The 11,833-nt window shown below is 31.7% G+C and overlaps 1 protein-coding gene across 1 annotated transcript; it reads right to left on the bottom strand.

Annotated features, from left to right (window-relative positions):
- Window positions 1–8,626: 8,626 nt before the first annotated feature.
- Window positions 8,627–11,532, bottom strand: LOC137966493 (E3 ubiquitin-protein ligase SDIR1-like). Its single transcript, XM_068813130.1, has 6 exons — window positions 11,355–11,532; window positions 11,174–11,263; window positions 10,842–11,059; window positions 10,483–10,671; window positions 9,198–10,294; window positions 8,627–9,054 (listed from the first exon to the last, which is right to left on the bottom strand). The coding sequence occupies exons 3-4, from the start codon at window positions 11,041–11,043 to the stop codon at window positions 10,496–10,498; spliced, it is 378 nt and encodes a 125-aa protein (XP_068669231.1). The 5' UTR covers window positions 11,044–11,059; window positions 11,174–11,263; window positions 11,355–11,532; the 3' UTR covers window positions 8,627–9,054; window positions 9,198–10,294; window positions 10,483–10,495.
- Window positions 11,533–11,833: the final 301 nt, after the last annotated feature.

The raw sequence follows: 11,833 nt of genomic DNA, 5'->3' as shown, positions 1-11,833 counted from the left end.
AATAGTTCTCTAATTAAGTAATCAAAATATGATCAAGTGGAAGGCTTTAACTACCTGGAAGATGCTTAGCATAAAATCTAAGTAATTAATTTTAATGGATAATGACTCATAAAAGGCTCAACATCATCCTTCTTTATCCGGGAATCTTGTTTCCACAAAGTTATAAAAAAATCAATATGCACTTGTCTCGGTCAAAATATTGTGCAAACCGACCAAAAATTGCCTTGATAATTTCTTCTAATCAAAGATAATCTGAGATGCATTTATTTTCATAAACTCATAAGATGAAAACATTCGTAATGACCTCTATAAAACACCTCCTAATACCAAAAACCAGTAGCATAAAATCAATAATATAAAAAATAAATACTTATCGCATGAGCTTCAATCTTGCTTCATATGGAGCCTTCTATGAGCAGCTTTTAATCATATCTTCAAAGAGCATATGGGGATTCTAAATTGTTAACTCTGATACCATGTTGAATTTAGGACCCAATGAACAATACCCAAAGCAAGGGGAGAGAGAAAGAAAAGGAGAAAAACAAGAAAGACTCTCGGGTTGAGAGAGAAGAAGAAAAAATAAAAGAGGTTTGGAGAGAGAGAGCTTCACACTGAGAGAAGAGAAACTAAGAGGCTTGCTTGATTAATCTTCGAGTTACAAACACCTCTATTTATAGTTGAGGAGGTGATAGAGTCCATGTACAAGTAATCTTAGGACTCGTAATTACATTCCAACTAGACCTCTCTAAGATAAGCCTATCATGATAAGATTACATTATCTATTTAAGGAACTAATTTAACTCAACTTATAACTCTTCTTTAAGCACGTGAACCAAAATAGAAATCCATCTCATGATCTTATCTTTGTGGGTCCCACATGATCTTCCAACTCATGTTGATAGAGATCCCAGCTCATGGTATCTTTGTGGGTTCCACTTGATCTTCAAATCTTCAATTTAATTCCAGCTTATGTTTCCTTATCTCCTAGCTTGAGCCAACTTGTATGAGGACCTTGTTGACATCTCTCGACCTCATGGTGGGTCTCAACGGTTTTTAAATACTACTTTGACTATCAACGATATTCATATTTTAGCCATTATTTCCTTTCCTTGCTGATAAAATCTGGATCTCGCGCAAGAGAACCTAAGGCTGTAATGGTTAGATGAAAATAAAATCTCGAGGTTATAAATTCCTAATTTTTAATGACTATTTTTAGAGTGAGAATTTAGATATTTTAAAGTAAAATTTTTATTAACATTTGGATATTATATAAAAAAATCAGTTAAATAAAACTATGTTATAAAATTAAATCTTTAAAACTAATTTTGTGTAATAAAATACATTCTTTTTATTTAAATAAATTTATGATTTTGAATATTATATTTAATTTATTAGTTTAAGAGACAATTTAGATATTAAAAAGTAACAATTTGATTAAGCATTTGGGCATTATAAAAGTAAAAATTGGTTAAGTATTTTATTTTTATATATTTAATTTATTTTTTAAAATTATTTATAAATTCAGACAATTTAAAATATTTCTTAACTTATTAATAGGAAATTTAAATAAAAAATATCTTATAAAAGTTAAATCTATTAGAATATTTTATTAATAAATTTCTTATATACTTTCCACTATATTTTTTACTATACACTCTCAAAAAAATTACTTTCCACTATACTTTTCATTGCGCACACTAACAGATAAAAGTAATTCACTTTCACTAGGTAATTCAATTTCAATGTGCACTATAGAGTCTTCGTCACTAGAGAGTTGCAGGACTGAACAAATCTTATTTTGCTTGTCTTACTAGCCTTTATTCCACTTATATTTTTTGGAATTCTTTATGGATTGGATAATAGGGAAAATGAACTCATAGTGAGCATTCTACTATACAATAATCCACGCAACAGTGACCCCAATCCCAACACTTCTTTGTCATGGAAATTGTAGCTGAAATCAGGCAATGACGAGAACTGGAGCGCCAGTTAGAAGCTAGTTAGAATGGAGAGTTCCTCAGCTTTTTTGAATTATCCCTTCTTCCACTTCGAGAAGGTGACTTGCAGAACTTGTCGATTCTCAATCTTCTTCATATCCAGCTTACTCTTTCTCATGGCTTCTCTTTCGTTTTTTTTTCTCTACTCTCACTCTAAATTTCTTTTAAGAAATAACATAGTAGATTCACTGATTTCTTTATAAAAACACAAAAAATTTACGGTTTATTTCATTTATTTTGTATTATAAAAATCTACGAAGTCGAGGCTTGAAATGAGTTGTCTTTCAGTTTTGAAACCCTTATTTGACTATAATTTAGCCATTATTTCCTTTTCCTTGCTGATAAAATGGGGATAATAATACACAAGAGAGGTGGTTTTAATTATGTTTGGGTTGTAATGGTAATACTTTTGATTAATGGATGCATAAACTCAATGCATGTCACAACAATGCAATTATCATCATTCCTTCCCTAAAAAATGTACAAGTAGAAAATCTTTAATTTGATCTTTGTGCACGAGCCAATGACCCTTCCTCTCTCCCGCCTTTGTACTCTAGAAAGAACTCTCCGTATTCTTTAATGCCATTATTTTTAATTATTTATTAATTTAAAACAAGTTAAAATATATTTTATTTTAGTTAAATAAAACAATCTTATAAAATTAAATCTATAAAATTATTTAAAAAAATAAAATACCCTCTTTTCATTTACATACACTTATGGTTTTTAAATTTATATTTAATCAATATTTTAAGAGTGAGAATTTAGATATTAAAAGTAACAATTTGATTGAGCATTTGGGTATTATAAAGGTAAAATTAGTTAAATATTTAATTTATATATAATTATATATATATATATTTATTTTATTAATTATTTATTAATTTTAACAAGTTAAAATATTTCTTAACTTATAAATAGAAAAATTAAATAAAAATATTTTATATAAGTTAAATCTATTAGAGTATTTTATTAATAAATTTCTTATATACTTTTCACTATATTTTCCTTTGTGCACACTAATACAAAAAAAAAGTAATTCAATTTCACCTTTACTTTCACTAGGTAATTCACTTTCAAAATGCCCTCCCTACCTCCCCAGAGTCCTAGTCATTGGAGTTGCATGTCTATGAAGAAAGCTCCTTTTGCTTGCCTTATTATTCCACTTATATTTTTTGAAATTCTCTTTAGATTGGATAATAGGGAAAATAGGATCTTACCTAATTATTGTTAGCTAGTTTTCTTATCTAATTTTTCTTTGTATTTTCAAGATATGATTTTGATGCTTCTAAGCGGAACTTCTAGCACTTAAGCATTTTATATCTCGATATTTTATATCCTAAAAAAACCAAAAAAAAAATTTCCTACGATATACATTTCCTGGAAACCTTTAGTATGAAATCTTATTAGGCCCTATTTGTGCCTCTGGTTGAAAATTTATATCGTAGGAAAAGCTAGAAATGTTTTTTCCTAGCTTTTCCTAGGATAAAAATTTCCAAAAAAAAACCTTAAGATAAAAACATATTTAGTGTTTTATTAGGAAATAAAATGGAATTTTTAAAAAAAAATCAAGGAAAATTAAATAGATACGTTAGTGCCTTTTCCAGGAAAATAAATGAGAGTTAATAAATTATCTCACACATTACCATATTTATCCAATAATTTTTTGGTAAAATAAAAATGTCAAATACATATTTTAAAAAAAAATTTATTTAAAAACAAATTGGTCATGTTAAATCAACTATTGTACTCTACATAATTGTCCCACGTATGAGCTTCTATATTGTTACAAAAAATGATTAGCTAATTTAGTTTGTTCATTTTTCCTTCTTGTCCCTGATATTGAGACTGTAAATTGTTAATTAGCTTTTGCAAATCATCTTCATCTTTTTCTTGATTTTGTCCAAATACTATATCATCCCCCAACAAGTTCTACTACATCCTCTTTTTCAATCCCTTCATCATTGCAATCTAATAACCCATCAATTGCTTCAATTCAATTCTGAAATTTGCATATTGAAAGTTAATATATTTGTTCTTTTAAATGAATAAACACATAAATAATAGTTTATGTAAAGCTTACCTTGAAATAGGGTTAATACTTATCATCATTTGCTATTTTTGGATGAACATTTCTAGTTGAAGGAGGACATATGTAATCATTCTTCACATATACCATCATACTTAGTAATCTCCTTCTTAAAAAGATCCTCATGTGGCCCAGTAGTTGTCATAAGTTTTGGTAATATATCACCCGCTAATTGAGAAATAAGCACCATGATGTGGTTAAGCAAACTAGAAACCCAGCTCATTGTCCAATAGCTCCAACGAGCAAACTAATAGCAATAAAATCCCAAAACTATTCAAAGGAAAAGATATGGTGTTTTCACCCAAGAACAAGTAGAAATTGCAGTTCACAAAATCCAAAGCAGGTTTTTTAATAAATATTGATTATACAAGTAAAGTACAACCCTATATCCCCAGTGATACTTTTGAACCCAAGACCTCACATAAGAAACGCTCCATGTAACCATTGATACAAATAAGTGATTTTGGACAACTAGCAAACTTGTACATTCTTGAGAACCCTTCAACAAGATAATTAAAAAGAGAAAGACCCATTATTAAACTTCTAGTGAAATTTTCAAATGAACAACCTCCACGAACAAAATCAAGCTATTATAGACCCATTATCAAAGAGAAAGACCCGTTATTAAACTTCTAGTGAAATTTTCAAATGAACAACTTCCACGAACAAAATCAAGCTATCATAGGGTTAAGGTTGTCATGGAAATAAAACTGAAAAGTCATTGGCTTGGTGGTTCCCATGGAACCATGCACAATCATAACAATGTGACATGTTAAACACATGAATTGGGCCTATCCAAGTTTCTGTAAGGAAGGTGAAAACATAGGAGCCAGGATAGAACCACTGAACCAGCTACACATAAACAAAAAGCTAATAATATCCATGTTTTTCATCAATGCCAGAAAAAAATGTCTTCATATTTAAAGCTCGAGATCTTTGCTTCTGAAAATTTCCTTGGGATCATGGTTTGAATTAAAAAGACTCCTCTTGAAGAGTTAGTATCCCCTACTAATAGTGAAATTAAAGTTAAACATATTTTTTGCAAAACCCTTTTTTTAAATAGGGTTTGGATTGTTGAATTTATGAAGAATAAAATAATTCACTCACTTTATTGATTTACTAAGTATGATGAACATATATTTATAGTAGACTCAAATTACAATAAAATTACCCATGTCCTAGTTACACCCTAAATCTAACTCCTAAGGATAAATCCTAGAATAATTAAACAATTGTAACATAAATAAAAGATTAAAATAACTAAAACTCCTTTAAATAGAAACACTTCTGTGAGACTTCCTCCCATGAGACGACAATTAGACTCCACCATATTAATAAATGTTATGTGAGACTTCTTTCTACGAGAGTCATGTAAGGCTCTTCCATACCTACTCTTCAGCAATCTCCCTCAAGTTGGACTCAAGAGGGAATCGGAGTTGTCATGGGAGATTATCAATCAGCTTAGTGGAAGAGATTTGTAAATCGTTTTAGGGTCATGGCTTAGCGGGAGAGATCTAACATCATCTTGAGGAGTCAAATTCTATACGGTTTTGATGGAAGAAGACTAGATCAAGATAATGTGGACTCCTAATGCAACAATACTGGGACTAAAAAAGTCCTCCTTCGATAGGACTCAAGAGGGAATCAGAGTTGTTATGGGAGACTATGAATCAGCTTAGTAGAAGAGATTTTTAAATCGTTTTAGGGTCATGGTTTAGCGGGAGAAATCTAGCATCATCTTGAGGAATCAAATTCTACATGGTTTTGATGGAAGAAGACTAGATCAAGATAATGTGGACTCCTAATGCAATAATGCTCAAAATATGTTTCACAATCACATGCAAAATTTCGAATGAAAATTTTTTGAATTCTTCCCCTTGAAGCAACCAACATATATTTTGATGATGAAAGATGAAGTTTTTGCATGAGGTCAAAAATAGAATGGTAAAGATTAAATACAATCATAGGTAACAGGTTGAAAATAGAATGACAAAAAATGGTTCTCATATTGTATGGTAGAATTGAGCAAGTTTTGGAGTTTTGTCTGGTATTTGGAGTCTTGATGTTGTACAAAGGGATAAATCTCGGATTGTGCAGGAAAAGAACAAAAATATGTGTTTTTAAAGGAAAAGAAGGAGGTGCAAAGAAATGTAGATGAAGACAATGACATCCTAGGAACTACTTGACAATGAATAAAAACTCTTTGATGGGTAAATCTAAACTGAACTAAAAACTAAATTGGAAGAGAGAAATACATTGTTTCTGTAGATTGATGTAACACCAATTTAGTGAACTTGCTCTGATACCATATTGAATTTTTGGAGAAGAAAATAATTCACTGACTTGATTTATTAATTGAGTACAATGATCTTCTATTTATAATAGTGGAAATAAGTAGAATTAGATTAATGTCTCAATTATACCTAAAGTTTAAATCATAAAGATAAGTTCTAGAAAAAATAATAACTAAAACATAAATAGAAGACTAAAATAATGAAATTCCTCTAAATAAAAATACTTATGTGAGGTTTCCTTCCATGAGACTCATGTTAGACTATGCCATATGAATTATTTCTTTCTGAGACTTTTGTCTGTGAGAGTTAAGTAAGACTCCTCCATACTTGTTCTTCAATATCATCATAGTAGTGTTCAACATATTACACCTCCACCTTCACCTCCACCTCCATCTCAGGAGTAGTGTCAAGGCCCTAGTTCATATTGTATAACTCTTTTTGACATAGGATTGACTATACTTGTATTCTCTTTTTTATTCCTTGTACATTTTGATGTTTTTAATATGAATAAAACAACAGTTGTAAATCAAACTGATACCCTATCTGGTAAAGACATATCACAATTAATGAAGATCTATTTGTTCCTATGTCATCATTTATCCTTTATTTGTACTCTTTATCTTTTTTATGGATGACAAAAAAAAAAGGGGAGAAAAAAATCTAGAACAAAATAAGGGGAAGTAAGCTTAAACTAAAAAGGAATACATTAAAAAAAATACTATGCATGCAAAAATTTATGAGTAAATTAACATGCATGTACAACGTTAAGAGAACTTTCATTTTCTATATGCTAAGTTTTGTCATCATAAAAAAAGGGGAGTCGGTTGACCTCAGTTGACTCAAGTCCGTGATTTTGATGATAACAACACTTAAGTTAGTGAGTTGATAGTGTAAATTAAGCATTTCAAGATGAAGAAATGTGCATTGCCTTAAAGAGAGACACATAAGGTCTATGAGGATGATTTGATCAAATCAACATAAAAGACTTCAAATGTTGAAGGATGAATAAGTCGCATTGAAGAAGAATTTTAAAGGAAACAAGTTGAAGATTTAGAGTCCAAGTTTCATAGAAAATCTCAAGAACTCTAACTATATTAGAGGATATCCACCCTAATTCAAATTATTATCTAAAAGTGTATTTTGGAGGATTAGAGAATAAATCTAAAACCATATTTTAAAATATCATAAAATGCTTTAGAAATAATAAATTCCTTAGTTTTGGTCTTACCCATGCTAAGAGCTTAATTGCATACACTACCAAAAGGTATTTTATTGATTATTGACTTAAACATGTGATTTATCATCCAAAAAGCAATAAACTTCCAACATAATGCATGACTGATCATCTTTTTATGGTGAATGATTGATCATCCCCAATACTACAAGACAAGAATTATAAAGCATGATCAATCATCCTTTTATGTGCATGCTCGATCATCCATAATGTTACTAGGCAGGAGGTAAGAAACATGGTAGATAATTAACTATAGAGTATGATCGATCATTTGGATTTGTCTAATCAATCATTGGGACTCAAGGAGTAAAAAAATAAAAGTTGTTGGAGCGAAATGATTGATCATCCATCCCAAGCAGCTTTGTATGCAACTGTAAAATATGACCCAAAGCATTGAATAAACCTTTATTGCAATACTAAAGCTTTCTATAAAGATTTTTGTGCCAAAAATTTTTATTTTACCCTATGCATAAAAAAAACCAAAATTTGCCATATTTTCTATTTTTTTTTGTCTTTTGGCATTCCTAGTTCTAACAAACTCTATATACTTCGTCGTACATGCTTAAAGGGGTGGAAGTTTGGATCTCGCTATAATTGGTTATTGTTGACCGTAGGTTGAGTCCCACTTATTTTTTATGATAGCAAAACTTAATTGAGCTAATAACTTGCAAATCTATTATTTTAGATACTTCACCTTCAATAGCATCTCAAGGTCTAAAACTTTAAAGCCAAAATATAAACCTGGAGTTCAATTAAAGAACATCTCTTGAAGAAACACCCACAAGGAAGAAGACAACGAGAAGACTCGAGTTCAATCATCAAAGACATACGTTTAAATTCGGTCAATATTTGTAAGATAGTATTCTAATTCCTATTCTTTAAGTACTTGTGAGATTGGAGCTTTAAAATATAATTTGCATATAGACATATTTAGAATCATCATACATATAACTTAGAAACATGTTAAAGTACTTAGAGAGAAATTCTTATTCTTTATAAAATATACATTTTTAGTCTAGCATTGGAATGATAGATCAGTCACTGATTGTGATCGATCATCCATAACTACACATGCCAGAAATCCACACCTAAAAACTACTTCTGTCAATCTTGCTACTAGATACACTGAGTGCTATAACCTAGATTTCCTTCCCATGTTGAAAAAGGAATTTTACATATTTGTGTCAATCTACAACTCTATCCATGTATTTAAATGTTTTGGTTTCATGTATTTACTGACTACTTCCAACAACCAAAAGGTTCTCCAACACATAAGACTAACGTCTGAGAGTGAACAGTTTGTTGCAAGCAAAAACTAAAGCATGTATGAGCCTTCTACTCCGCTCTCTGAATTTTCCTGCCACCCAGATGCTGCTTTGAATTTGCAGACTGGGCAGGTTCCCTGTTGGCGCAACCACGATCAATGCAGTTTGCATGAAACTGAAACACATTTGACAGTAGAAGTTAAATAATGGGTCTACCAATCAACAAATCCCGTGGAACACTTAAGCAACTATGTAAATAGGCATCCACACAAATTTCCATTAAGCCAAAAAGCTAATTGGTTCTAGTTTTAGAAAAACCTGATGCAGTCATGGAAGACTACGAATCAGCTCTCCAACATTGACTTGTTCCAAGCAAACACTACAAGTGAGCTCATCATCGGGATTTGTGGTACTCCAATCCAACTTAGATGAGTCCTGTTTTCTTTGCATAAAAGAAATAAACAACAACAGAAAGAACTAAGATGAAGAAATATAAGGAACCATATGGATGAGAGGGATTTTTTGTGCCTCATTGATACTTGGGCTAATGCACCAGAAGTCTCTCAAGTATTAAGACACGAGTGCTATAGTCCTAAGGCAGCATGTTTCCCCTATTGCCTATAGGTCTTGTACCCTAGCTGCACCATTGAAATTTCAACTTCCCATGCTTTGTTGATTGGGACCACTGAGAGGAACAGCGAGCGAAAATAAATTTGAACAGGGAAGTAGTATTAAAAACCTATCGAAGAGTAGAAAAATAGACAGGAGCTTGGAATGCCCAAGGCAACAAGTTCCCTAAGATTTGTGCATGTCATCTCAATAAAAAGACTTTAAACCACCAAGGTATAAAATGGCAAGAGGGACCACTGACCACACGATATCAAAATGTTTTTAAGAGTTTAACAATCATTTAACAGTGGAGTTTCCACCAAAGAAAATTACAAATTTAACTGACTTTTCCTGCCATCCATCTGTATAGATAATACAGCTTCCTGTATTATCCTGCATTTGTATCCTTTTAATCACACCCCAAGATGAGGTATCACATGATGATGTTGACATAATCATGAGAGACAATCACCCTAGGCAGTACATGAAGATCTACTTATAGATATGAAAGAATAGTCTTAGTCACCAAGTGTGAACAAAAATACCGATATGAACATCCACCAAGTGACCATAATAAGAGCCAAATGCAGGGACTATGACCATGTTGACATAGCCAACAAACAGAAACCGAAAAGCAAGACAATGTGCCATAATAAAGAAGAAGAAAAAAAGAAAAGAAAAAGGAAACCAATAAGAATTTTCACATTACTAAAATAATAGATATTTGTGTGTAGATAAGGCTCTCCCATCTAAATAAAGAAGAAACGATACCAGAAGAAGAAGCCTGCTGAAGTGATGATCCCTCACTGTAGAAGAGAAAGATATTGCATTAGTTCCTCCTCAAAATTTATCAGAGCATCTCATCCATGAAGAAAAAAAATGGTTCTCCATTGTTAGTCCAAAACCAAATAAAGCACACCCAAGGTCATGAATAGAGAACATGAAGAGACCAATAGACTGATCAATCAAATATAAATAAACAACATTTTAATACCTATTATTACAGACTAATATAGCAAACATAAGACCATAACTGAAGAACTTGAAACTTCCTTTTGTGGACTTGATGACTGATTAGACTGAATTTTGTATTTGTGAACTGGAAGAGCATTAATCTCCTCCTCACTCATTGAGGGAGCACCAGAAGAATTATCACTGTCAAGTGCTCTCAGAGCATCGTAATCTGCAATGAAGTAAATGATGCAATTCAACCATGTAGGCCTCCAAATACCTCTAGTTAACTGATAGGAACTAACATAAACTTCAAGTAATACCACTAGTTCTCCACCAAATCTCTTAAAATATTTATGATGCAAAACAAATGCATCCTTGCATAACTACACATTTTCATACCCAAGTCATCAAATTCATGATCAAGCAGTGCAAGTTGGAGTCTGAGGCCCTGCAATCTTCCTCTCATTGCAAAAGCAATAGAAGGTGGCATTTGAAGCCATAACTCGGTGTGACCAAGCAGGCCACTGGCTGCTGCCGCATGAGCCTGGGCCTGGGCTTGAAGTTGTTGACAAGTTGCATACATCGTGAGGCTTGTGGCCATAAGAAACCAACCAAAGCTACAAAAAAGAAAGAAATCTATCTTCTTAGAAGATAATATAAAATGCTGCATTATCTTCTTAGCAGGCAAAACAGTTTCTATAGACAAAATACTAATTAAAGTCTAGGAATACCAGAAAGTTTGGTGATCTCTGATGTGAGTTCAGTATCATGAACAAAAACAGAACTGCTGGAATAAGAGATCATCTCCATCATTTTTTAACCTACATAAGGAGAAAAGCAAAAGATATTAATCCAAGGGGCCATAAAAAATGAAAAAAAAAAGTGAGGATAGTGAGAGAAAGGAAATGGTACCTATGACAAGAAAAGCCATTAAAGGATGCACACGCTGGATGTTAGAACATAAATGAGACATGCTCAACCAAATGAGCTTACATGTGCAAAATATACGAAAAAGAACTCATCAACAAAAATTATCAGAATCTCTCCAAATCTGATTCCTTCACTGAATAGCTAGTCAAAATAACTTCTTCTAGTAAACCTGGGAAATGACAATACATTAGTAGAAATAACAAGTGAATGTAGGTTCGCTGGACAACAAGTGAACGTAGTTGCATTAAAAACAAGTGAACGTGAATTTTTTTACCAAATATGCATTATAAATTTTGAAAAAGAAAAGAAAAAAAACACAAACAATCATTCTTAGATAGAAATGAAAAAGAATTTTAAAACACTTGAAAAATCAAAATCAATCAATCTGCATGGAGAACACCATTGCAGACTTGAAACCTCCAGAAGGGGTGACTCAGAACTCAGGTTAAATGTATAATCCC

This window comes from Aristolochia californica, unplaced genomic scaffold (assembly GCF_029961685.1).
Source record: "Aristolochia californica isolate CCGP_79_NKW_82.1479 unplaced genomic scaffold, dmAriCali1.0.hap1 SCAF_5, whole genome shotgun sequence".
Taxonomy (NCBI): Eukaryota; Viridiplantae; Streptophyta; class Magnoliopsida; order Piperales; family Aristolochiaceae; genus Aristolochia; species Aristolochia californica.
This window is presented reverse-complemented; position numbering and strand designations above follow the sequence as displayed.